Source organism: Pipistrellus kuhlii, unplaced genomic scaffold (genome assembly GCF_014108245.1).
Source record: "Pipistrellus kuhlii isolate mPipKuh1 unplaced genomic scaffold, mPipKuh1.p scaffold_m20_p_101, whole genome shotgun sequence".
In the NCBI taxonomy this organism is placed as follows: Eukaryota; Metazoa; Chordata; class Mammalia; order Chiroptera; family Vespertilionidae; genus Pipistrellus; species Pipistrellus kuhlii.
Genome location: NW_023425407.1, coordinates 479137 through 503181, shown reverse-complemented (window position 1 = coordinate 503181; position 24045 = coordinate 479137). Strand labels below are relative to the sequence as shown.

At 64.1% G+C, this 24045-nt stretch overlaps 5 protein-coding genes across 12 annotated transcripts; 4 read left to right on the top strand and 1 right to left on the bottom strand.

Annotated features, from left to right (window-relative positions):
• Positions 1–349: 349 nt before the first annotated feature.
• Positions 350–2562, top strand: ODF3B (outer dense fiber of sperm tails 3B). Its single transcript, XM_036430140.2, has 7 exons — positions 350–487; positions 902–1041; positions 1199–1402; positions 1613–1717; positions 1797–1918; positions 2001–2141; positions 2364–2562. Exons 2-7 carry the CDS (start codon positions 933–935, stop codon positions 2442–2444), a joined length of 762 nt encoding a protein of 253 aa, XP_036286033.1. The 5' UTR covers positions 350–487; positions 902–932; the 3' UTR covers positions 2445–2562.
• A 605-nt stretch (positions 2563–3167) lies between these two features.
• LOC118714750 (thymidine phosphorylase) lies at positions 3168–6856 on the top strand. The gene is made up of 10 exons (XM_036430138.2): positions 3168–3280; positions 3472–3692; positions 3832–4034; positions 4391–4489; positions 4897–5026; positions 5341–5459; positions 5890–6052; positions 6135–6365; positions 6461–6601; positions 6683–6856. The coding sequence occupies exons 1-10, from the start codon at positions 3183–3185 to the stop codon at positions 6838–6840; spliced, it is 1563 nt and encodes a 520-aa protein (XP_036286031.2). The 5' UTR covers positions 3168–3182; the 3' UTR covers positions 6841–6856.
• Positions 6857–7010: 154 nt separating this feature from the next.
• LOC118714751 (protein SCO2 homolog, mitochondrial) lies at positions 7011–8943 on the top strand. Of its 4 annotated transcripts, none has more exons than XM_045578738.1 (3): positions 7011–7165; positions 7734–7807; positions 8101–8943. In XM_045578738.1, exons 2-3 carry the CDS (start codon positions 7794–7796, stop codon positions 8918–8920), a joined length of 834 nt encoding a protein of 277 aa, XP_045434694.1. In that variant the 5' UTR covers positions 7011–7165; positions 7734–7793; the 3' UTR covers positions 8921–8943. The 4 variants fall into 4 exon arrangements, with proteins under 4 accessions (XP_045434694.1, XP_045434696.1, XP_045434695.1 ...); XM_045578740.1 differs by having other exon boundaries at positions 7011–7188; XM_045578739.1 differs by having other exon boundaries at positions 7011–7491; positions 7736–7807.
• Positions 8944–9050: 107 nt separating this feature from the next.
• Positions 9051–19099, bottom strand: NCAPH2 (non-SMC condensin II complex subunit H2). 4 transcript variants are annotated; one of them, XM_045578735.1, is made up of 20 exons: positions 18863–19099; positions 15999–16100; positions 13180–13235; positions 13004–13085; positions 12857–12925; positions 12670–12749; positions 12440–12594; positions 12110–12193; positions 11597–11700; positions 11201–11272; positions 10909–10975; positions 10603–10710; positions 10452–10505; positions 10244–10314; positions 10078–10171; positions 9918–9989; positions 9759–9814; positions 9587–9688; positions 9353–9502; positions 9051–9289 (listed from the first exon to the last, which is right to left on the bottom strand). In XM_045578735.1, exons 1-20 carry the CDS (start codon positions 18968–18970, stop codon positions 9149–9151), a joined length of 1827 nt encoding a protein of 608 aa, XP_045434691.1. In that variant the 5' UTR covers positions 18971–19099; the 3' UTR covers positions 9051–9148. The 4 variants fall into 4 exon arrangements, with proteins under 4 accessions (XP_045434691.1, XP_045434692.1, XP_036286022.1 ...); XM_045578736.1 differs by having other exon boundaries at positions 9918–9986; XM_036430129.2 differs by having other exon boundaries at positions 12467–12594.
• A 156-nt stretch (positions 19100–19255) lies between these two features.
• Positions 19256–23785, top strand: LMF2 (lipase maturation factor 2). Of its 2 annotated transcripts, XM_036430123.2 has the most exons (14): positions 19258–19419; positions 19942–20195; positions 20336–20364; positions 20486–20703; positions 20779–20957; positions 21309–21450; positions 21599–21733; positions 21806–21911; positions 21999–22095; positions 22204–22386; positions 22491–22659; positions 22744–22855; positions 22941–23037; positions 23133–23555. In XM_036430123.2, the coding sequence occupies exons 1-14, from the start codon at positions 19326–19328 to the stop codon at positions 23415–23417; spliced, it is 2100 nt and encodes a 699-aa protein (XP_036286016.1). In that variant the 5' UTR covers positions 19258–19325; the 3' UTR covers positions 23418–23555. The 2 variants fall into 2 exon arrangements, with proteins under 2 accessions (XP_036286017.1, XP_036286016.1); XM_036430124.2 differs by lacking the exons at positions 22491–22659; positions 22744–22855 and having other exon boundaries at positions 19256–19419; positions 23133–23785.
• The last annotated feature ends 260 nt before the right edge of the window (positions 23786–24045 follow it).

The following is a 24045-nucleotide window of genomic DNA, read 5'->3' as shown; positions in this document are numbered from 1 at the left end:
GAGGTAATTTTCTAATTTCTAACTATTTAGGTTTGCTTGCTTTTTAAACATTTTACTGTTTGTTTAGAATTGCTTTGGATTACGATAGAGTCATCTGTCCTAGTTCACCTCTTAGTTTGCATGGGTGTGTGTACGTTTGAGTGGCTTGGCACACAACGATATTTTGCAAATACCGTACTTTGTGGGCTTAAATAGATGTAACACTCTCTCTCTCCACATAATAATCAACTGAGCCTGCTGACTGTATTACGATTTTTTGTCCTAATACCTGCTTTTCGTCTGAACATCTGTCCATTCCTGGAATGGGTGTATGAAGTCTGGGAAAGCCTGAGGCCCGAGTACTGGTCCGCGGCCAACACCAGGCTCCAAGGAGGAGAGGGCGGGGCCAGACAGTTGGGTTGCCAGGCAGCAGCACCGGGACACAATGGGGTCTGGGATTTGGCCCCTTCACCCCACTTGCCTTCCCAGCCGGTAGCCACAGGAGCAGGTTAGTGCATCAACTTCTGGCCCCACTCCAGACACCCCACCCGTCCCGGTGCCGCAGCCCTGCTGTGGAGTCTTCACCAGATGCCCTCAACCTACCCCAGCCCCCCAGAACCGGGGGATTCCCTCCCGGCGGTGCTGAGTCCAAACTTGGCGCGGGCACCCCAACTCACTCAGTTTGGGGGTGGGGGATGGGAGAAGGCCACGAAGCTGGGTCCCTGCCCTGCGCCCCCCACAGCGCTGAGATAGCCCCTCGCGTGTCTCTCCCCCCCCCCCCCCCACACACACACACACAGAGCTGGGAAAGCACCGCGTTTTCCTGGTGCCTGGGAGACGGATGGAGCCCCGCCTGGCTCGCCCTGGAGCTGCAGGGAAGAGGCTGGGGAGGAGGGGCCGGACCGCCACCTTCTGTCCGCAGGTGCTGCGGGCCGTAGACCACCTACCGCGCCATGGGGTCAGACCTCTGGGTCGGTCCCTGGCGGCCGCACCGGCCCCGCGGCCCCATCGCGGCGCTCTACCGGAGCCCGGGGCCCAAATACAAGCTGCCCTCCAACACGGGTACCGGCGCGTGGGGCTGCGCGGGCGGGGCGGGAGGAAGGGCTGGCGAGTCTGTGCCGGGAGCGGGTGCCGTGCCCTGGGCTGGAGGCTGGAGGTCAGGGCGGGGGCGCCTGTGCCCGGCGAGAGCGGCCGGACCGGTGACGCTGGACGCCCGCAGGTTACCTCCTGCACGACCCCTCGCGGGCCCGCGCCCCCGCCTTCTCCTTCGGCCTGCGCCTCCCCAAGCAGCTGGAGTCGTTCGGCCCCGGGCCCGGCTACCTGGTGCCGGCGCGCATGACGGCGCGCGGCCCGGACTGCTCCCCCGCCTACTCCATCCACGGCCGCCAGCGCCTCGCCGCGCCCAGCGTCACCCCCGGACCCGGTCAGGACCCTGGGCCCCCGGCGCCCGGGCCGAGCTGCACCCAGAACCCGCCCAAGCGCGACCCCGGGGAGGGACCCTAGCACTCCAAGGCCGGGGCTCCGAATCGGACCTCACAGAACTCCAAGCCCCGCGGGTTCAGACGAACGGCGGCGCGGTTCCCCCCAAACCGGGCCCAGGCCGGGCTCCGCCTTCACTCCGGTCGCCCCGCAGGCAGGTACTTCCCGGAGCGAGCGGGCAACGCCGCGTACCCCAGCGCGCCCCGGCACACCATCGCGCCCCGGAACTGGGGCGTCCAGGTGGAGCACGACAGCCCAGGTGAGAGACCCCGCCCGTTCCCGCACCCCGCCGACCCTGCGGCCGCCCGGCTCACCCCACCCCTGCTCGTGCCTTCCAGGCCCCGCCGCCTACACCGTGCCCTCGGTCCTGGGCCCGCGAGTCATCGGAAAGGTCTCAGCCCCAACCTACTCCATGTATGGCCGCAGCGTGGTGGGCAGCTTCTTCGAGGACCTGAGCAAGGTGAGGCCGGGCTCCGCGCGGGGAGGGAGCCGGGGCGGGCCGGGGACCACGGAATGGAGCCGAGCCCAGCGCCCCTCCGCAGACCCCAGGTCCCGGCACCTACCCCGTGGTGAACCCCGGCATCTACAAGTCTCGGGCCCCCCAGTTCTCGATGCAGCCGCGGACGGTGCCCCCCCAAGACCACAGCCAGAACCCAGGACCCGCAGCCTACAATGTGGACCAGGTGACCTGGGGGCCAGGGGCCAAGGGTCAGGTCCGGGGACGTGAGAGCGGGGTCCCGGATGGAGGGTCTGAGGCCGGGTCCCGGATGGAGGGTCTGAGGCCGGGTCCCGGATGGAGGGTCTGAGCCCGGGGCAGGAAGGGGTGAAGGGCGGACAGGACAGGGACCCGGGTGCAGAGCCGCAGGGCCGGTCTGCGAGGTCAGCGGCGTCTCCTGGGCCCCCAGTCCCGGAAGGCCGGCGGCTGGAGCTTCGGGATCCGGCACTCGGACTACGAGGCCCAGACCTTGGCCGAAGTGGATGACTGATGTGCCGGCGGGCGCGGCCCCACAGACCTTTGCTTAAAGCTTCGGGAACGCCGGTGTCCGTGTCCGTCTCTCCGCGCGCTGGGCCCCGAGAGGGCGCGGGGGGATGGGGGAGGCGGCGGGGGGGGGGGGGGGCAGGGGCGGAGGGAGAGGGGGGCGTGGGGCGGGGCGGAGTCTGGCCGAAGGCCCTGCGAGTCCGGGAAGTCTCAGTTCGAGCGGCCTGATTGGCCGGAACAACAACAACAAAAAAAAGCCGCGCCTCATTTTTGCGGTTAGAGCATCCTCCCGGCGCCCAGCTTCCTCTTTCGGTCCGCACTGAGAGTCAACCAATGAGCGCATCAATAAGTAAAGTAATTTTCTGTTTCTCTTTTCCTAATATTCTCCTTAAAAATCCTCCGGTGAGAATAAAATATAAAAATCGCCCTGGCCTGTGTACTCAGTGGTTAGCGCGTGGGCTTGCGCTCCGGGTCGGGGGTCGCGGGTCAGATTCTGATCCAGGGCAGGTCCCAGGAAAGGAGAGGCAGCCAGTGTGTGTGTCTCCCCCCTTCCCTCCCTCTCTGAAAAGCAATGCAAAACATATCATGTGAGGATTAAAAAACACAAATACGTAGTAAATGATTTTTTTTAAAAAAACACACATCATCCCGCCTCCTCCAGGCGGCCATTGGCCCAGAGCCCTGTCTGTGAGGCCCGCCCACCTGCCGCCCCAGGGCAGCCACTGACCCCGGTCCGCCCCGCCCCATGGGACCTGCCCTCCGGGCGCACTGTGGTCGGGGCGGGACCGGGCGGAAGCCGCCTGGAACCCGAAGCAGGAAAGGTAGGGCCGCTGTCCGGACAGGTAGGAGCTGGGGTCCCGTTCTGAGGCTGAGAAGGGGGAGCTGGTCCCAGAGACACGCACGAGGGCAACACAAGGCGGCGGGGGGAGGGAAGGGGGGGACACACGGGAGGGAGGAGCCGCGGACCGGAGGAAGGAACGGGTGGGGTCAGCGCACAGGGCTGCACAGATGAACACGGGCGGGGGCAGGTCCCCTGTGTCCCCCATCCGCAGGCCCGGAGCAATGGCGACCCCGGTAACCCCAGTGGGTGACCTCTGGTCCGGAGGGCTCCAGCGCCCTCCTGACCCACCGCCAGAGCCCAAGCCGCTCCCAGATCTGATCCGACTGAAGCGAGACGGAGGTCGCCTAAGCGAACAGGACATTCAGAGCTTCGTGCGCGCCGTGGTGGCCGGGAGCGCGCAGGGCGCACAGATAGGTGTGTGGGCCCCTTGGGCACTCCTCACTCCAGCGGAGACCTCCCGCCCTCGGCACGCCACCACATCCCTGGGCCCAGGCTAACCCATCCCTGTGAGAGCACCCCTCATGCTGCCCACATCACTGTTCCCCGTGCTTAGGGGCCATGCTCATGGCCATCCGACTGCAAGGCATGGATCTGGAGGAGACTGTGGCACTGACCCAGGCCCTAGCCAACTCTGGGCAGCAACTGGAGTGGCCAGCGGCCTGGCACCAGCAGCTCGTGGACAAACATTCCACAGGAGGAGTGGGTGACAAGGTCAGCCTGGTCCTGGCACCTGCCCTGGCTGCCTGTGGCTGCAAGGTGAGATGCCGCCTCTCCAGAATGGAAACTCAGACCTTAAAGAGGCGGGCAGCTCCCAAGCTTCTCCCCCCAACCCCATTCCCAGTAGCCCCCATAACAGGGCCAAGCTACCTAGCACCCCTTCCTCTTCAGTACCCGAGAAAGGACTCCCAAGGGAGAAGCTGGGTCCTCCTCCCTCGGCAGATTCCAGCGTCCTTCCTCAGTGTCCCCCCAAACCAGGACAATCTCTCCCCCATTCCCAACTCCACCAGTGGACACCCACTACCACGTCTAACTGAAGCTGAAGTCCCAGCCAGGAAAGGCGAGGGAGAGGTGGAGGGTGGCCGTGCAGGGCACTCAGGGTTCCTGTCCAACAGGTTCCTATGATCAGTGGACGCGGCTTGGGGCACACAGGGGGCACCTTGGATAAGCTAGAGTCGATTCCTGGATTCACCGTCATCCAGAGCCCAGAACAGGTACATGGAGGCCACTAACCGGTCACTGACCTGGATTATTGATGGGAACATTAACTAGAATTGCTGAAGGGTCACTGATGGGTTATTAGTTAGGGTCACTAATGAGGATGTTCACCGAAGTTATTCATGGATCTTTGATGGTCACTGGGCTTTTGTCAAAGTTACCAATGGAATTTTGGTTGGAGCCATCAATAGGGACTTGGTAAAAATCACTGATGGGCCATAGGACATTGATTAATTTCACTGAGGGGTTGAGGACTTATCAGAAGTGTTCCTAAGGTACTGGTCATGGTTTTGGACATTTGTCAAGGTTGCTGGGGAGTCGCTTGATCAGGGTTAGTGATGTGGTCACTGACCAGGGGTCACTGACAGTCACTGGGAGTCCTGATGTAAGGGGATCTGGCCAGATGCAAGGTCTGCTGGAGAAAGTGGGCTGCTGCATTGTGGGTCAGAGCAAGGAGCTGGTTCCTGCGGATGGAATCCTGTATGAAGCCAGAGATGTGACAGCAACTGTCGACAGCCTGCCACTCATCACAGGTGACCTGACTCCACACTCCAGGGCCCACCTTCTGCATGTGAAGTGTCTCTGACTTCTGATGGGCCGGTAAAGGGTCCTCTCATAAGGGGGCTGTGGGACCTCCCCCAACCCCAGGGTAGGCATTCCCTCACCACTCAAGAGGGGAGATCTGGCTTAAGCACAACGGTCCAGGCCCTGTGACTCCCATCCTAAGGGACTTGACCCTCAATGTTCAGAGTCCCTGACTCCTTATGCCTGACCCGAGAGCCAGGAGGCCCTGCATCTCAGGAAGCGCCAGCTCTCCGTACCCACAGCCCCTCTGCCTCCCTCGCAGCCTCCATCCTCAGCAAGAAGGTGGTGGAGAGGCTGTCTGCACTGGTGGTGGACGTCAAGTTCGGAGGGGCCGCCGTCTTCCCACACCAGGAGGAGGCCCGGGAGCTGGCAAGGGCACTGGTGAGCAGCCGTGCCCACGGAGCCTGGGCTGGGGAAGGTTGCCCCCTCGGCCGGCCTCCCCTTCATTACCCAGCAGGCGCTCCCTGTGTGCCTCAGCACAGCCACTCGGCAGCCTCGTCACCAGGGTCCCTGCCAGCACCCCACTCCCAGTTCTGCCTTCACCCCCTTCTCAGCGACCTTCTCAGCGACCAAGCAAGGCTGACATGGCCCGGGGCCATGGCTCTCAGCCCCGCCAAGGACAAGGTCTTTCTGACCCCACCTCTGAAGTCAGGCACATTGCCTGCTTCCCCGCTCCCCCCCACTCCACACCCAAACCCTTCTGGGGCCCCCTCACTCCTGGGGAACTGGCACCCAGGCGTGCAGCACCGGCTGGAGTTTGATTACAAGCGGCCCCACAGGGCAGGGGCCACACTGAACCGTGTCTCCGAAGGTTGGTGTAGGGGCAGGCCTGGGGCTCCGGGTTGCAGCGGCTCTGACAGCCATGGACCATCCCCTGGGCCGCAGCGTGGGCCACACCCTGGAGGTGGAGGAGGCGCTGCTTTGCATGGATGGCGCGGGGCCCCCGGACCTGCGGGACGTGGTCACTAGGCTCGGTGAGTGGACCCGTAAGAGGTGTGGGGGTCGGAGCTACAGAATCGCCTCCGCTGCACCTAAACCCCGGGCCCACGCCGGCAGGGGGCGCCCTGCTCTGGCTCAACGGACAGGCGGAGGCCCAGGCCGAGGGCGCAGCCCGGGTGGCCGCGGCGCTGGACGACGGCTCGGCCCGGGACCGTTTCGAGCGGATGCTCGCGACGCAGGGTGTGGACCCGGGCCTGGCCCGCGCCCTCTGCTCCGGGACCCCCGCGCAGCGCCGGCAGCTACTGCCCCGCGCCCGGGAGCAAGAGGAACTGCTCGCGCCCGCGGACGGTGAGCTCCCGCAGGCCCTCCTCCCCCAGCTCCCAGCCCTTCCTGAGCCCTGCCTGCCCCCCGCGCCCCACCCGCCCAGCACGCCCTCCCCGCAGGCACCGTGGAACTGGTCCGGGCGCTGCCGCTGGCGCGCGTCCTGCACGAGCTCGGGGCCGGGCGCAGCTGCGCCGGGGAGCCGCTCCGGTTCGGGGTTGGCGCGGAGCTGCTGGTGGACGTGGGCCAGAGGCTGCGACGCGGTGAGCGCGGATCCCGGCCCCCCCTCACCCCGCAGCCGCCCCGCCCACCCCGCCCGCTAACCGCCCGCCCGCCGCCCGCAGGGTCACCCTGGCTCCGCGTGCACCTGGACGCGCCCGCGCTCAGCGACCCGCAGCGGCGAGCCCTGCAGGGGGCGCTCGTGCTCTCGGACCGAGAGCCCTTCGCCGCCCCCTCGCCCTTCTCTGAGCTCATCCTGCCGCCGACCGACGCGCAGCAATAAAGCCGAGAGCCGCAAAGCCGTGTCCGTGCCTGGTTCGCCGCGGGCGGGCGGGCGGGCGGGCGGGCGGGAGGGCCCCGGGAGGACCCTGAGGGAGGCGTGGCCTCATGTGCGGGGGCGGGACTCGGGAAGCACCGCCCCGCTCGGCACGTGACCTTTGGCGGCCCCGCCACCTCCTGCGCGCACTTCCGGCCGCCATCAGGACGCGCCTGCGCGGCAGCGTTGGCGCGTGCGCACTGGAGTCGAGCGTAGCGACCCGGCGAGGCGCCACCGGCCACGGACCTTGGGGGGACTGAGCGTCCGACATCCCGACGCGCGACCGCCCGAGGTGCGGACCCCCGGAAGCCCTGGGTGCGAGGTTCGGAGGGCGGGCAGGCGCCTGGGGTATGCTCGGCGCGCGGCCTGCAGCGGGGTCCAACTTGGCGCGCGTCTGGAGGGCGCCCTGGAGGGGGCGCCCAGAGGGGCCCAGGGAGTCTCCGCAGGGGCCTTCGCCGGTCAGGCACATCTCGGCAGCGCTGAGCCCATTTTGCAAAGGAGGCGGGTACAGAGAGGCTGAGGGACGTGCCCAAGGTCACCCAGCCCGGAGCCCAAGCCCAGGAATCGTGGGAAGAGGGTGGAGGCCCCTCAGACCCCCACCTACACCCCTCCAGAAAGGCACGGTCCCCGAAGCGACTGCAGGGCTGGGGCCATGCGCCACCAGAGTTGTGGGAAACCCGGGTGTGAAGGATGCGACTTGTGGCCGGTGGGAACCTTGTTTCTCCGTGAGGGAGGGCAGAGACAGACCCGGTTTCTGCTATTGGTGGGGAAAGCTAACCGGTTGGGAAAGGTCAGTCTGTCGTTGAGGGTTGAAGCCACTCACCAGCCTCCTTTCTGAAAAGGGGCTCATTTCATTGCAGAGGTCCACGTGCTCAGGAACCCAGGCAAGCCAGCACTTGGGATGATTTCAGGCGGCTCAGATGCTGAAATACAGGTGAGTGCCAGGCTGCTTGGAGCTGCGGGCCCGGGCCAGGGCGGGCGGAGGCAGAATGAAGCACTGGCCTGAAGGACAGCAGTGACAGGCTGGACTTCTAATTCCAAAGCTGGAGCTCTCAGCTTCAGAGGGGAGATGACTCTGAGCTCAGCAGAGCCCTGGGTGGCCATTTGGGATAGCTTGAGGCTAAGTGTACGGTTGGTCCTTCAGCTGGAGGCCCGTTTCCCAGTGATGGGAGATGACCCAGGAGGCCAAGGCACCTTCCAACTGCTGACATGTTTGCCCTCTTCCAGGAGCATCAGGCCTGCGCTGCTGCTGCTGCTGGCTCAGCGGCCCAAGGCTCAACGCGGGCTCTCCCAGCTCAAGGCCTCCGCCCTCCTGAGGACTCCTGGAGGTGAGGTCCGCCAAGTGAGGTGCCGGCTCTCGTCAGGGCAGGGCCCTGCAGAGACAGGCAGGCAGGGCCAGCCCCGGGGCCCTGGGCTGCGAACCAGGCTGCTGGTCACGGCCTTATTTGGGGCGGGGCTGGGGGGAGTCTGGCTGGCCTTGCGGGCTGAGAAGGAGCGGGAACAGCAGCGGCGGCGGACAGAGGCCCTGCGCCAGGCCTCTGTGGGCCAGGGAGACTTCAGCCTGCTGGACCACCGGGGCCAGGCTCGCTGCAAAGCCGACTTCCGAGGCCAGTGGGTGCTGATGTACTTTGGCTTCACTCACTGTCCCGATATCTGCCCCGACGAACTGGAGAAGCTGGTGCAGGTGGTGCGGCAGCTGGAGGCCCAGCCCGACCTGCCCCCGGTGCAGCCCATCTTCGTCACCGTGGACCCCGCTCGGGACGACGTCGCCGCCATGGCCCGCTACGTGCAGGACTTCCACCCGCGGCTCCTGGGCCTGACCGGCTCTGCCAAGCAGGTTGCCGAGGTCAGCCGCAGCTACCGAGTGTACTACAGTGCCGGCCCCAAGGACGAGGACCAGGACTACATCGTGGACCACTCCATTGCCATCTACCTGCTCAACCCCGACGGCCTCTTCACAGACTACTACGGCCGGGCCAGGTCGGCCGAGCAGATTGCAGACAGTGTGCGGCGCCACATGGCTGTCTTCCGCAGCGTCCTGCCCTGAGCGTCATTAAAGGCTGTGGCGGAGTGCATGTGTGCCTGAGTGTACCAGCTGCCCAGGGAGGCACGGAGGAGGGGCCCAGCACCTGGATGTCGGCTGGGTGCTCTACACAGGAGCCTTTTAAAGGGGTGGGTGGGGTGGCAACACCACTTTATTAGGCTGGGCCAGCCAGGAAGCAAGTGTGAAGTGACCAGACGTGTGCCCAGCATCGTGGGGGGCAGGGCTGCCCACTCAGGGCTGAGCCATGGAGGGGGCGGTGTAGGTCTGGAAGCGCTTGTGGGCCCGCTGGTGCGTGAGCAATCTTAGGGACATGGTGTCCACAGCCGCCTCCAGCCCGGACTGCTGGGTGATCTCTACCGTGTGGTCATTGGCCTGTAAGGACAGGGAGTCAGCAGAGCCAGGGACCACTTCCCGCCCAGGCCCAGGGCCACTCACCAGTTGCAGGGAGGCCAGCATGGCGCGGCACACCTCGAAGGCAGGCTGGCCCGCCACCAGCTTCGCGAAGGGACACCACTGGTTGAGCTGACTGAACCTTGAGACCATCTGGTCCCCATAAAGGTGGATGTCAAAGGGCACGTGCTGCTCCTGCAAGAGGGAGAGCAAAGTCCTGGTCAAACCCTGCAGCATTGGGGCTCCGTGCCCGAGCAGAAGCTGGCCCCGTCCCCTCACCTGCTCCTGGAGCAGGGGCTGGATGCTGTTCTCCCAGTCCCTGACCCGCTGGCTCAGCTCCGTCTCCTGGACGAACTTCTGAGACGTGGCGATGAAGAGCTCCTGGGGAGGACGGGAGCTGCTGCCTCTGTCGGCATCACCCAGCCCCCGCTGCCCCCCAACCAGGGCCTACCACGTTCTTCCGGACCAGCTCCTCGTAGCTCAGGGATGCCGGCATGGCCTCTGCTTCTGGAGGAGGAGGGCAGCAGGAGGTGTAGGCCACACCCTCCCTCCCTCTCTCCCATCCTTGGGCAGCCTCACAGGACCTGGCCAGCACCCACCCTAGACCTACCCAGGTCTGCAGCGTCCTCGGGCTTTGCCCCGTCAGGCTCTGCGTATCCTTCGGGCTCTAGAAAGTCATCTGCTGGGAGGTGGGGTGGTACCGGCAGGAGGCAGGTGAGCAGGCAACCAGTCCTGAGCCCCCTTCCTCCCACCACCCTGTGAGCACCCACCTGCTTCCCCCAGCTCCTCCAGGGAGTCTTCCAGGCGGTCCTCCTCCACAGGCCACAGCTCCTCCTCAGCCCTCGGCAGCCACCGCTTAGCTGCCTGTGCAGAGAATGTGTGAGCCGCTGCTGCCTCCCCCCACCCAGGGCCGGGAGGCCAGTGGCAGGTACTTGCCTCCCTCCTCTGCAGTTTCCGGAGGGTCTCCAGCTGCTCCCTCACATGTTTCCAGTACAGGACCTCCATGTCTACACACAAAAGCCTTGTGAGGGGGAACCCACATCCTGCCTAGACCACTCCGGTCCACCCAGGCCTTGGGCATCCCCAGACGGAGAGGAGGAGGGCAGAGCATTATCCCTCAGAGGAGCACCCTGGGCCGTCGTACCTGCAAAGGATGGGCCCTTTTTCCGGAGCCTCCTGCTGTCAGCATGGTCAGCATCTGCGAGAACTGGGTCGTCAGGAGCCAGATCAAGTCCTTTCCTGCCCCCCTTGCACCCTCTTGCCCTGGCCTGGCCCAGGCCCACACACCCACTCACAGGTGGCCAGGTACCACTGGTGGAAGTCCTGCAGCTTGGTGGCACCCTTCCTCTTGCGCTTCTGTCCCGGAACCTCCTCCACACAGGCAGGCACGGAGTAGGGTCTGCCTGGGGGGCAAACGGACTGTCTCGGGCACCACTGCAGGCCCCGGGGAAGATCCCAGTGCCCACTCCCCCTGGGATCCATCACACGAGGAAGCACAGCCCCACCAGGCTCCCCGTGGGTATAGGGCACACCCCACTCACCACCCGTGCCCCCATGAACCCAGCCAGACACTGGGTATAGCTTCCCCTCTACCCAATTACCTTTCTTAAAGGGCTTAGAGTCCAGGGAACTGAAGGGGTCCAGGCTCTGCCAGGGGTCTGGGGTCTCCTAAGCACAGAGAACAAGTAGGTTCAGGGAGAGGGGGGGACACACACCCTTCCCCCAAGGCCAGCACTGAGGGCAATGACGGCCACGTGGATGCCAGGCCACGTGGAATCCAGGACCCAAGGGTGGAAGGGCCTCGGCAGGTAGCAGTGAAGACATGGGTGGTGAGGCCTCAGGCATACACCCTCCCTGCTAGTGGGGTCAGGGATCTGAGCCCCACCACCTCACCTGCAGCTGGTTCACAGGCTCCAGGGCATCCTGCCTCTCCCTCAGCTCAAACCTCCTGGGCTGGGCAGTGCTCTGCAAAGAAAAAGCCCCAGGGCGTCCCCTCCTTTGCTCTGGGGGCAGATATGTTGCAGGAGGCCGGAGGCAAGGACATAGACTGGAATCTACCCACCATCCCCAGGGCCCTCCAACCCAGAGCATCTGAGCAGGAATGTCAAATAGTCCAAGGGCTAAAGGCACACTGCTAGGATAGGGAACAAAACAGTAACAGGCTGCTCTGCAGGGAGGGAAGGGATGAGGGCCGCTGCCCGAGAGAGCTGGCTAGGAGGCGTGGGCTGCGGCAAACCCAGGGCTTCTCCGATGCACGGCTCAGCTTTGCAGGCCTCGGTGCGCGCCCACCTGCTGCGGGCTCCTGGGCTCCTGGGGGGCCGCGGGGAGCTCCGCCCCCTCTGCATCCTCGTCCTCGTCCCCGCCTCCGGGCAGTGGGTCTTCTGGGGACGGGCCTGGGCAGAGGAGCAAGAGACCTGTCAGCCTGGAGGAGCCCAAAGACTAGGCTGCAGGTGAGGGCTGCCCCTCTGGGCCTGAGGCCCTCCCCGTCTCAGCCTCTTCGTTGATTAGACCCAGAGACAGGAGCACGGCGTTTCACACTCGACGTGCTGCTGTGCCGTTTGTTTCTTTTACTTCTTAGCCACCTTCCTCTTTAAATGCTGCCGTCTGTCTGCCCAGAGGAAGGGGCAAACGGGGCAGCGGGCAGAGTGGGGACAAGGCCTGGGCACACGGGACCAGTTCCAAGGTTTCACGGCTCCCATGCCGCCCCAGCACAGGCATGAGGGGTGGGCAGCCTGGGTCGGTTGAGCACAGAGCCCTGTCCCCACCCCCACCAGTGGGTCCACCAGGATGACCTCTTCTCACCTGGCTCCTGGGAGATGCCGGGCACAGGGACCGGACTCCTGATCACAGAGACTTCCATTGGCTGCGCCTCAGCCCACCCAGCCTCTGGAAGAGAGGCCGTGAGACAGGGAAGCCCAGCCCCTCCCCATAACTCTCCCAGAGACCAAGGGCCAGGGCTGGGGAGGGAGAGCAGGGCCCTGCTCTGAGCCAGCTGTGGGCAGACAGGGGTGGCAGCAGGACTAGCTCCAGCAGGCCGGCCTGGGGCAGGTGACTGGGGAGGAGGGTCCTGGGGACCAGAGATGGTGGCACAGGATATCCAGTAAGGAGCCCAGCCTCGAGACCCTTCTTTACCACCAGGCCCCACACCGGAGCCCTCACCCGTCCTGGGCAGCAGTGTCTCCATGGGGGACAAGCCCACTGGCTCCAACATGAAGGCTCCTCGGGGGTGAGGGGTGCACGTATTCATCCTAAAATCCTTCCGACTCGCCAGGACCTCCCCCTGACAGCTGTGCTGGCAAAAACACAGCCTCTGTAAAGACCGCCCCCAGCAGCCGCCCTCCCCCCCAGGCCCAGGCCCGCACCTGTACAGGGGGTTGTTGTTTTTGTCCATCTCATCCAGGGCTACCAGGGCCATGGGCAGGAGGGGGACGATGGTGACCTCCTGCACGGGGGCCCAGAGTGAGTGAGCGTGGGAACCAGATGGATTCCCACACTCTACAAGCAGCCCATCAGCTACGTTCAGCCCCACCTACGGGGGAGGGCACTCACACCAGGGGCCTGCTCATTCCTCAGGTCCACGTTAGCACGGGTGTCGGGCAGGTCATCCAGCGACAGGAACTGTGAGGGGACAGTGAGCTCAGCAGCAGCACCCAGCAAGCACCCAGCAGGCAGCAGCCAGGCGCCCAGGAAACCCACCTCGTCCTCCACCTGCTGGGCGGCCCTGGAGCTGGCGTCCCTGCTGGCCCCGTCCTCCTGCGCCTCGAGCTGCCTGGCCCTCCTGGGAAAGATCAGTGTTCGGAGGCTGCAGGGGCTTCCCCAGCCACACGCAGGGCGCGGGCCTCCACCTCCTGGCTCGCGCCTCCTGGACTCACCTCTTGCCAGAGATGAAATCGAGGGCCTGGTAGACCAGTGAGTAGAGGTATTCAACCTGGAGGCCAGAAGCGGAGGTGAGGACACAGAAAGGAGCCTACCCACAATCCCCAGGGCCCTCCAACACAGACATCCATGCAGGGAAGCCGGCTGCCACTCCCAAACCTCCAGCCCAGGTCCTGCCATCGAGAGCACTTCTCCGACTGACCAGAATTGCTCTGACAGCTGAGCCCTCCTCCCCCACTCTCAAAGCTGTGCATCCCGCCCTGCGCCTCTGTGCACACCTGCCTGCAGGCGGTCCATTCCCTGCCCTGGCCTCAGCCCACCACTGCCTCCACCGCCAGGTACCACTCCAGCCACGACCGAGGGTCCCCACCCTTAGGGTGAGGGTGGGGATTTGGAGATGCTGACCACAACCCACCACGAGGGGGCGCGCCTTCTGCCTCTGGGCCACTTCCTCTGGGTGAACCCCCTTTTCCCCCACTCCTACACTCCCCTCTCCTGCAGAGCACACACAGCCCTCTGCTGGAGGGGGGTGTGGTCTTTTCTTTCATGCACTGGACACTGATACAGTAGTGAGCAAGAGACTCCACTTAATAGGAATAATAAACGTTAACTCTTCTAAGTGTGTGCCACACACAGAACCTTGTTTCACGCTTCATCTCACTTAACCTGTCTGAATCGGGTGCCACTACTATCCTCACTTTATGAGACAATAAACTCAGGGCGCACTCTCCCTCCCTCTCCTTCCCCCACAGCAGGCCTCTCCTAAACTCTGAGACCCACGGGCTTGCCCCAGGCGGCGGCGGCAGCAGGCAGCAGCGGCAGCTCTTCCCGGACTCAGCCACCTGTCTCCAGGCCCCTCCTCTGGCTCTCCAGCGAGTGAAGGCAGCCCCAAGGCCGCCGCTCTTGCTGTGACTTCTGCTCCAGTGGCCACAGCAGCCCCACCTGGCTCCCCTTTCGCTGCTTGTCCTAAGCCCTTCCTTGTGTCACTTTCCCCAGCTTTAATAAATGTCCTCTCAAAGTAAAATACAAATTAAAACATTAAAAAGAGAGTAAACTCAGAACACAGTAAGCTGGCGCAGTCCTGGGCCCAGGGCTGGCTCCCAGCGCCTGTGAGCCTAGAGCTGAACCATCTGATGTGCAGCTGTGAGCCACATGTGGCTACAGCAACTTACATTACTGGACAATTAACAAAGCTCAAGACTAACTCCCTCAGCCACACCAGTCACAGGTGAAGGGGTCAGGAGCCACATGCACCCAGCGGTCCCCGCCTGACCACAGGCCCGGACCGCTCCCAGCACGGGAAGCCCGCTGCTCCGCCTCCAGAGCCTGAGCCCTGTCCCTCGCTTCACTCCGGTCAACACCCCGCTCCTGCCCATCTACCTGCCTATCAGTGCCCCTTGTACTGGTGCCTTCAAAGCCAGCTGCAGACATTCCTTCTTAGGACAGACACAGGAAAGAGGAATTCGATTCGACGGGATTATCTAGAACAAAAATCAGTCAGGTCTTGACTGTTTTAAAGCTCTGCAGTGCCCAGAGGCCTATCCACCACACCCTTGCCAGCCAACCACAAGCAGATTCCTGTCCCTCTGTCTGCTGTGGACCCTGAACTCAGCTCTTCACAGCTCTTGTAACTCCTACCTCCCACCCCCTAAACTCCCAATGCTGGATCAGCACCGGGGTCCACTTGCCATCCCCCTCCCCCCACACACACACACATCCCCGGGAATGCTAAGCCCCCTGGGGAGGTGCCTGGAACGGGCAGGTGATTTCCATCTCCCGTGTAGACCAACGCTTTCCATTCACCTTTTGTTTGCATTCCCCTCAGCAAACACTTGTAACGTTTGCCCAAATCCACTGTCCAAACGTCCTCTCCAGTAGCCGACTCTCAGTACTTGACTTACAGCCTCCGTTACAAAAACTGGGGGCTTAGGCATCAACTCCCCAAGTCCCTGCGCCCAACTCCTCTGCACCCATGTTTCCGTATCCCTCCAGGCTCCGGCCATGAGGCAACGCCAGCCTGACCCAGTCTCCCTTCTGGGATTCTGTTCACCTATTCCCCTCCCTCCTCCCTTCCCCCTTTCCTCCGCCACCACTTCCCAGGCTCCCATCCCCACTGCGACAGAGGATGTTTTAAGAAATCCTGATGCCTGCACCACTCCCCCGCTCCCACGTATTCAGTCCGGGCAAGGCCCAGCCACGGTGGCCGCTGGGAGTGTAGCCTCGGTTGAGAACCACGCTTTAATTGCCACCTAGTCTCTCTCCTCCCCTTTTCTATAAAACTTCTCAAGAGCACTTTCTCGTACCTCTATTTCCTTCCGCCAGTGGTCCAGCCCTCCTCTCGCTAAATCCCCGTGACCTGCAGACCCAGAAGGGACTTGGAAGTCTTTAGTGTATGGGTCCAACTCCCTGAACTCAACATTTTGGGCCATTTTTCTTCCCTCTGGACGTTCTCTACTGCTCTGACTTCCCGGCCAGGACACCGTCTCCTGGACCATCTCCGACTTCCCCCTTGAGGATGCTCCCTGAACACTGCTTCCCTCTCCCGCCACAGCAGGCTCTCAGCCTGGGAGCAGGCGCTGTGGGCTGCATGATTCCCCGCCACGGGGCTCTCCTGGACATTGTTGGGTGTTTGGAAGCAGGCCCTGCACGTTTAAGTCCAAGCTCCTGTTCAGAGTTAAGAGATGCCACGTGTCCGGGAGACAGGAGGTTGGCAAGGCAGGTCGGAGGCGGGTGAGCCTGCCACCTGCCCGCAGCACACAGGATGCTGGTCCTGCCGGCCCCTGAAGCACCCAGTCCTGTGGCCAGGGGCACCCACCTTCTTGCTGTAGACGCAGGCGGAGCCCTGGATCAGCAGCGCTGCCTCCACAAAGTTCATTGTGGTTTTGCCTTCGTCAAAAGAAATGCAGATCTGGTCCAGCTGCAAGACACAAACTGGTTCTGAGGGAAGCCAAGCGGTGCACTTCCCGCAGGAGCGCCCACCCCCACCCCACCTCTAGCCCCTCAGGCTGACAGTTCTGGCTTTGCTTGGGCTCACTTATTGTCTGCTGACTGGGAAGGGTCTCTGTGCTTTGCCCCACTTCCTGTAACCCGAGCCTGGTATTTGGAAGAGGGAGACCCCAACCACACAACCAGTGTTGCACACAGCTCCCTGCTGAAGGTGCTCCATCCAAGCCAAGGCTGACTCAGACAGACCGGCAGGAAGACCCCACACCCTGAGAGAGAAAGGGGACTTTAGGGGTGGGGAAGACAGAGACAAAACACCAATCCTTGGAGAAGAAAACTCAGGAAACAATTCGAAGTAAGTCCTCCTTCCTCTTCTGTGACCCCTGAACCCCAGTTTGTATCAACCACATGCCAACAACTCCCAACCCCGTGCAGAGCAGCGCCCTCTCCTAAGTTCGGGGTGTGTTTGTAGCTGCCTACCAGGTATCTCCATCGAGACTGCCCCGCAGCCTGGCCCCTCCTGCAGTCCCAGCCAACAGCACATGTCTGTCGAGCTCTTTGCCGGGAGCGCCCACCCAGCCTGGCCCAGTGCACTCTTCTGCAGTCTCCCTCGGGCTTCCTGCCACCGAGGGAGGTCTGGCCACACGTGCGTCTCTCCTCCCTCCATGCAGTGAGCAGCTCAGGGTAATCCCAGCCGTCAGCGCGGCGCTTGATGCTGGTGCCCCATAAAAGGTTGATGAACAAAGTGGTGATGACGGAGCTAAGCCTAACACGCTTTGTGGTCCTCTTTCCCGGGTGAAGGTGGTGGCTTTTCAGGAAGAGCAGCGCCACACAAAGGCCGTGTGTGGACAGGATGCGGACACTTAGGAAACGAGTCTTAGGTGACCTATCCATCCAAAGGGAGACAGGCCTGTGGTGGCGCCAAGAAGGGGGGCTCCACCAGGCCAGGGCGACTGCTACTCATTCCTGAAGGACAGAGGGAGGGAGTTGGTCAGGTCAGCAGGGAGGGAGGAAGCAGGAGCAGGACAGCCGGAAAGTGCCGCTCGAACAGACATGTCCGCCCAAAGAAAGGGAACGTGAAGAGGGTGCAGGGCCACCCAGACCCCGAGCTGCAAAGGTGGTCCGTCTCTTCGGCGACACTGTTGCCCCCGCTGGGCACCCATTCCCAGGACCTCACTTTCCATTCTCCTCCTAATGACTCCCAAAGGCATGCTCCCAGATCGGACCTCCCATCTATGCCCAAACCTTTTGGATGGCTGACCCGGAAGTCACCCTGAAACAAGTCCACCCTAAGCTCTAGAGATTCCCCTCCCCAAGTCACCTACCCAGAATCCCAGGTGATATTTGAAATCCTGGGAATAAATGAGAATGCAAAGGGGAAGCCTGTAAGGAGATGGCCCAGGCCTCACCGGAGAAGCTAGACACTTAGAGGCTGGGTAGGAAAGAAAAAGTGGGCCAGGAAATCGGACGAATATCAGAACACCAAAACCTGTTTTAAAAGGGGGCGATGGCCAAAACTGGTTTGGCTCAGTGATAGAGCTTCGGTCTGCGGACTGAAGGGTCCCAGGTTCGATTCCGCACACATCCTCGGTGGGGGGTGTGCAGGAGGCAGCTGGTCGGTGTTTCTCTCTCATCGACGTTTCTAGCTCTCTATCTCTCTCCCTTCCTCTCTGTAAAAAATCAATAAAATATATTTTTAAAAATAAAAAATAAAAAGGGGCGATGGCCAAAACCAGTGTGGCTCAGTGGATAGAGCATCGGCCTGCAGACTGAAAGGTCCCAGGTTCCATTCAGGTCAGGGGCATGTGCCTTGGTTGTGGGCACTATCCCCATTGGGGGGGGGGGGGGGCAGGAGACAGCTAATCGATGATTCTCTCTCATCGATGTTTCTGGCTCTCTATTCCTCTCTCTTCCTCTCTGTAAAAATTCAATAAATATATATACTTTATATACTTAAAAAAAGGGGGGGGGGGCCAATGGTCAACCCAACAGCTGCTGCAAAGCTAACCAGATGGCCCTTCCAGCGTGCCCTGAGTCTGACAGGATGGAGGTCATTACCCATCAAGACACGGAGCAGCCCAAACGGAAGAGTTCAAGTCAAGTGCAGCCGAAACCGGTTTGGCTCAGTGGATAGAGCGTAGGCCTGCAGACTGAAAGGTCCCAGGTTCGATTCCGGCCAAGGGCAATGTACCTTGGTTGCCGGCACATCTCCAGTGGGGGTGTGCAAGAGGCAGCTGATCAATGATTCTCTCTCATCGATGTTACTCTCTATCCTTCTCTCTTCTTCTCTGTAAAAAATCAATAAAGTATATATTTTTTAAAGTCAAATGCAGAAAGGGAGCGGCACACCTTACACTAAGTCTGAGACAACACTGTATATCAAGTATCGTTAAAAGTAAATTTTAAGAAGGGAATTCTTACATCCTGATCCAGACCTCTCAAACGCCCAAAAGGCACATGCATTCTATTACAACGGAACAAATGCCGGTCACCCCGTAAGAAGTCCACCTCGGAGCCCGCTGATGGGGAGCGAGCGACCTGTCAGGACAGGCTCACTTAACGAGGGATGGTGCCGGGAGGCGGGGCGGCGCCGGAGAAGCAGCCGAGCCCGAGGCCCAGCGCGGCCAGGGCGGCCGATGCACAGGCCCGGAGGTGGCGGGCCGCCCGGAGTCCCCGGCCCGGAGCCCCCGGCGCGGGGCCCCGCCCGCCCAGCGCCACTCCCCCGGCCGTCCTCACCTCCTCCAGATACTCGCCCAGCTGGGCCGCCACGTCCACCTCCCAGTTCTTGGTGAGGTCGCGGATGGGCTGCAGGAGGTGGGCGAAGCGCGCCTCCACGTCCTCCATGCCGGGCAGCGGCTGGGGCGGCCCGCGGCCCGCGAGATTGGCTTCGAGGGGGGCCAGCGTTCTCAACCCGATGGGGCTCCTGGCGCCATTTCGCTGCTCCCGCCCGGGAAAGCGCGCGGCTCCGCGCGCACACCTATGACGCACTCGGCCTACGCGCCGGAAGTGGCTCGGGAGCGTAGGGGGCGGGGCAGACTGAGGGCGGGGCTGCGCTGTCGGGGGCGGGGCTGCGGGGCGGGGCGGGGCCGGGCCGGGCCGGGGCGGGGCGGGACTTGCAGTTGCAGCCCGCGCGGCACGGCGCGGCGGGGCGGGGCCGGGCGGACTCGCGGGCTCGCGTCCAGCGGACCGCGTAGCGGACATGGCGGGCTCCCGGCTCCCTCGGCAGCTTTTCCTCCAGGGCGTGGCCGCCGTCTTCTTGTTCGCCTTCGCCTCCCTCTACACACAGATCCCGGGTGAGGGCGCCGAGCGCGGGGCACCCCTCGCCCGCTCCCCGCGACCCCTCCTCTCCCCGCCGACCCTACCGTCTGGGCGGGAGTGCGGTCCAGGCCCTGATGCGGGAATAGGGGCTGCGATCGTGTCCTGCGGGCCGCAGAGTTTGGGGGAGAGGAGGGCTTGCGATGGTCCGTTTCCCGTAGGTCTCGGGTTCTCACCTGGGCGAGAAACGGGGCCCCTAGGTGGGGGGCCCCCAGACCTGGCGGGGTAGTAGGGCACCGGCTCTAACCTGGAGGAGAGGGGAACTGGGGTCTGCCCGGTGGAGACCCTGGCCTGGGGACCCGGAGTGGGGTGGGGGTGCTGGCCCCGGCGTGAGGGGAGCGGTCCCGGGGCTCTGACACGCCGCTCGGTCGGTCGGGGTGAGAGCTGGTCCTGACCTGGGCCGGCGGGGAGGACTGGCTGCAGGTCTGGACCTGAGGCGGCAGATGTGCGGGCCTGGCTGGTGGGGGCGTCTGGCCTCTCAGGACGGTGCCCTCCCACAGGCCTGTATGGCCCCGAGGGCATCCTACCCGCCCGGAGGACACTGCGGCCGCAGGGCAAGGGGCCCTGGCAGCAGCTGTGGGAGACCCCGACGCTGCTGTGGGAGGCGCCCCGCCTGGGGCTGGACACAGCACAGGGCCTGGAGCTGCTGACCCTGCTGGGCACCCTGCTGGCCCTGGGCGCCCTGCTGCTGCGCCGGCTGCGCCACCTCCTCGTCTACCTGCTGCTCTGGGCCGCCTACCTGTCCGCCTGCCAGGCAAGAGGAGGCTGCCTGCCCTCCCCTCTTCTCCCCTCCCCTCCCCTCCCCGGGGAAGCTGGTCACCAACTCACTTCAGCCCCACCCCTGGCCTGCCTCCCCAGACACCCCGGCCTTCCTGACCGCCCTTCTCCCCGCAGGTGGGCCAGGTGTTTCTTTATTTCCAGTGGTGAGTGACCTTTGGGCGTGGGGCATTCGGGGGTGGGAGGGGGGTCAGCCTCTCCTGGAAGGGCCGGCGGGGAGCAGCCTTGATGGGGAGGGCCCCTCTGTGCTCTTCCTTCTCCCTGCAGGGACTCCCTGCTGCTGGAGACTGGCTTCCTGGCTGTGCTGGTGGCCCCCCTGAGGCAGCCCTCCCGCCATAAGCAGCCCCCCCAGGCTGGGCCTGCGGGGGCCCCGCCCCACGACGGCCTCCCCTTCTGGCTCGCGCGCTGGCTGCTGTTCCGCCTCATGTTCGCCTCGGGGGTGGTCAAGCTGACCAGCCGTTGCCCCACGTGGTGGGGGCTCACTGGTGAGGGTCCCCGGCTGCACCTGGGGCAGTCTGGGGGGGCTCTGCCCAGCCCTGACCACGCACCGTCCCCCGCAGCCCTCACCTACCACTACGAGACGCAGTGCCTGCCCACGCCTGCTGCCTGGTTTGCCCACCACCTGCCCGTCTGGCTACACAGGCTTAGCGTGGTGGCCACCTTCCTCATCGAGATCGCGGTGCCCCCTCTGTTCTTCGCCCCTGCTCGCCGCCTGCGCCTGGCTGCCTTCTATTCCCAGGTGAGCGAGCCGTCCGCCATCAGGACACAGGCGGGAACAGGCCCTCCGCACCTTCCAGGGGGCCCCGCTGGGCAGTCAGGAGGTCTCGTGGGCAGCGGGCCAGGGGAGCTCTGGGCAGGAAGGTGTGCCCATGGGACAGAGCACAGCCTCGCTGAAGGAAGTCAGGCTCGGGTCGGCGGGGGCATGAGGTGTGCTGAGCGTGGGTGTGAGCAGAGGGAACAGAACAGAGGCCAGGGATGCTGCAGAGGCGGGCCAGGATGCCTCAGGAGAGACCTAGGCGTGGAGGGCAGGCTCTGGAGGGCCCAGACGGGGGCTGCTGTGTGGAGTTCTGAGCGGCAGACCCTCCTGCAGGTCTTGCTACAAGTCCTGATCATCATCACGGGGAACTACAACTTCTTCAACCTGCTCACCCTCGTGCTCACCACCTCCCTCCTGGACGACAGGCATCTGGCTGCCGAGGCTGGCAATGGCCGTCACAAGAAGACACCTGCCTGTGAGTGTCACCTGTCCCAGCAGCCAGCTGTTCTCACCCACGTCTCCTCCCCCCACAGTCCCCGCTGGCCTCCGCTCCAGCTCCCCAGCCTCCTGGCTTCCCACCCTCCGCCCTGTTCCCAGCTGGCCAGAACTGTCTTGCCCTGCAGCCTGGCCCAAGGCCCTGCTGGCCCTGTCGGCCCTCCTGCTGGAGCTGGCCGTCTACGGGCTGCTGGCCTATGGCACCGCGCACTACTTTGGCCTGGAGGTCGATTGGGAGCAGCTCACCCTCCACTCTAGAACCAGTGAGTGCCAGCTGGGTGCCCGGGGGCAGGGGCTGGACTGGGCCGCTGTCCTCACACCCCTTCCTTCCACAGCCTTCACCTTCCACCAGTTCTCCCAGTGGCTGAAGATGGTGACCCTGCCCACCATGTGGCTTGGGGGCGCCTCCCTCACCTGGGAGCTGCTGGTCGCCCTCTGGAGGTATAAGCGGGGCGGGGCGGGGGGCGGGGGTGAGGGCTGTAGAGCTGTGCAGAGCAGGGCTGACTGCACTTGGCCCCTGACCTTCAGGTGGACCCAGGTGCCAGGGTCGCTACGGAAGCTCTGGACTGCAGTCCAGCTGTCCATCGTGGGCACTGCCACCGTGGCCATGTTCCTGATCAGCCTGGTGGGTAGCACTTCACAGGGGACAGGAAGGGGCTGGGAGGGGCGGGAGGAGCAGTGCTGAGCCTCACACACACACACACACACACACACACATACCCCTCGCCTCCAGGTGCCGTACTCCTACATGGAGCCCTCCACCCACGGGCGCCTCTGGACCGGGGCCCACCGCCTGTTTGGCGCCGTGGAGCACCTGCAGCTGGCCAACTCCTATGGCCTCTTCCGACGGATGACTGGCGTGGGTGGGCGGCCCGAGGTGGTGCTGGAGGGCAGCTATGACAGGCACCACTGGACGGTGAGCGTCCGCGGGCGGGGAGCCCAAGGGGGATGGGGCTGGCAGGGAGGATCCAGGGAACCCGGGTCTAGCAACTCTCCCAACCTGCTGGGCGTGGCTCGCAGGAGATCGAGTTCATGTACAAGCCTGGGAACGTGAGCCGGCCGCCCCCCCTCGTGGCGCCCCACCAGCCGCGCCTCGACTGGCAGATGTGGTTCGCGGCCCTGGGCCCGCACACGCACAGCCCCTGGTTCACGAGCCTGGTGCTCTGCCTGCTGCAGGGCCACGAGGCAGGTGAGGCCGGAGCAGGGGGCCGGGCTGCTGGGGGGCTTGTGGGCGGGGCTGAGGGAGCAGCCGGCTGAGCCCGCTCCCCCACAGTGATCCGCCTCATCCAGAACGATGTGTCGAGGTACCCCTTCCACAAGCAGCCGCCCACCTACGTGCGAGCCCAGCGCTATAAGTACTGGTTCTCACAGCCCGGGGAGCCGGGGTAAGGCTGGGGCGGCCGGCGGGGCTGGGGGCTGGGGCCTGGGGCCTGGGGGCTCCCCTCGCCTGAGCTCCCCGTCCTGTTGCAGCCAGTGGTGGCGACGCCAATGGGTGGAGGAATTCTTCCCCCCCGTGTCCCTAGGGGATCCCACGCTGGACACGCTACTCAAGCAGTTTGGTTTCCAGGTAAGAAGGTGCTAGCCAGGCTGGGGGTGCTGGCAAGGGTGACCTCCACCCCCAGGGACCACCCCTGTTGACCGCCCTCAATCCTGCCCCTGCAGGTCAAGAGCCCACGCCGGGCCCGCAGCTCCGGCAACGCCCTTGCCCAGGCCCTGCACTGGGTCCGGAAGCAGCTGTCGCCCCTGGAGGCCCCCACCCTGCTCTTGGGACTCATCCTCACAGTGGGGGCCATCAGGGTCCTGCAGGCTCTGCTGGGGCCCCGTCCCTCCAGGGAGGAGAAGCCCAGGCCGGCACCCAAGAAGGACCCGGGAGCGGCCAAGGACCAGGCTGCCCCAGCCCCCAACAGCAGCAACAGTGGCTCCCAGACTGCCCGGCGGAAAAAGTAGCCACGTTCTGTCTGCCACACGCCCGGAGGGTGGGGATCCCCCACACGTCTGCCCTTCTGAAGCAGGACGTGGCCCAGCCACAGTGCCTTAGCCGGTGGTCCTGGCAGACGCAGGCTGGGGTGCTGCCCAGGGGGCAGGCTCTGGTTGCCCTACTGCTTCGAGGGTCCACTTGTCCCCCACTGCACCAACCACGCCCCCCCCAGGGCACCCTCTGACCTGGACAGTGGCCCCGGAGGTGGGTGTGACACCCGCTCAGAGCCCTTCCCAGCACGTTGTGCAGGACGGGGTCCAAGTCCTCAGAGGCCGCATCTGATGCCAGCCCAGCCCATCATTCGGTTCACGAACCAATAAAGGTTCTTCATGCTTGACCCCACGCTGTCTCCTTCCCACGGGGAGGCCTGCAGACAGGCCTCTGCGTGGGCTCCGCCCGGGCGCTGTCCAGCTGTTGCTGACCTGGCTCCCTGGGTGTCTTTGCTCTGCCCTTCTCAGTGTTCCCCTCTATAAAATGGGCACAAGGATCTGGCCTGGCACCGCTCGGGGCCCCAAGCCTCAGTCAGCACAGCCCGGCCCACCTGTCGGGTCTACACATCAAAGCCACGAGGCCAGTTGGAATGTGGAGCCTGGGCCC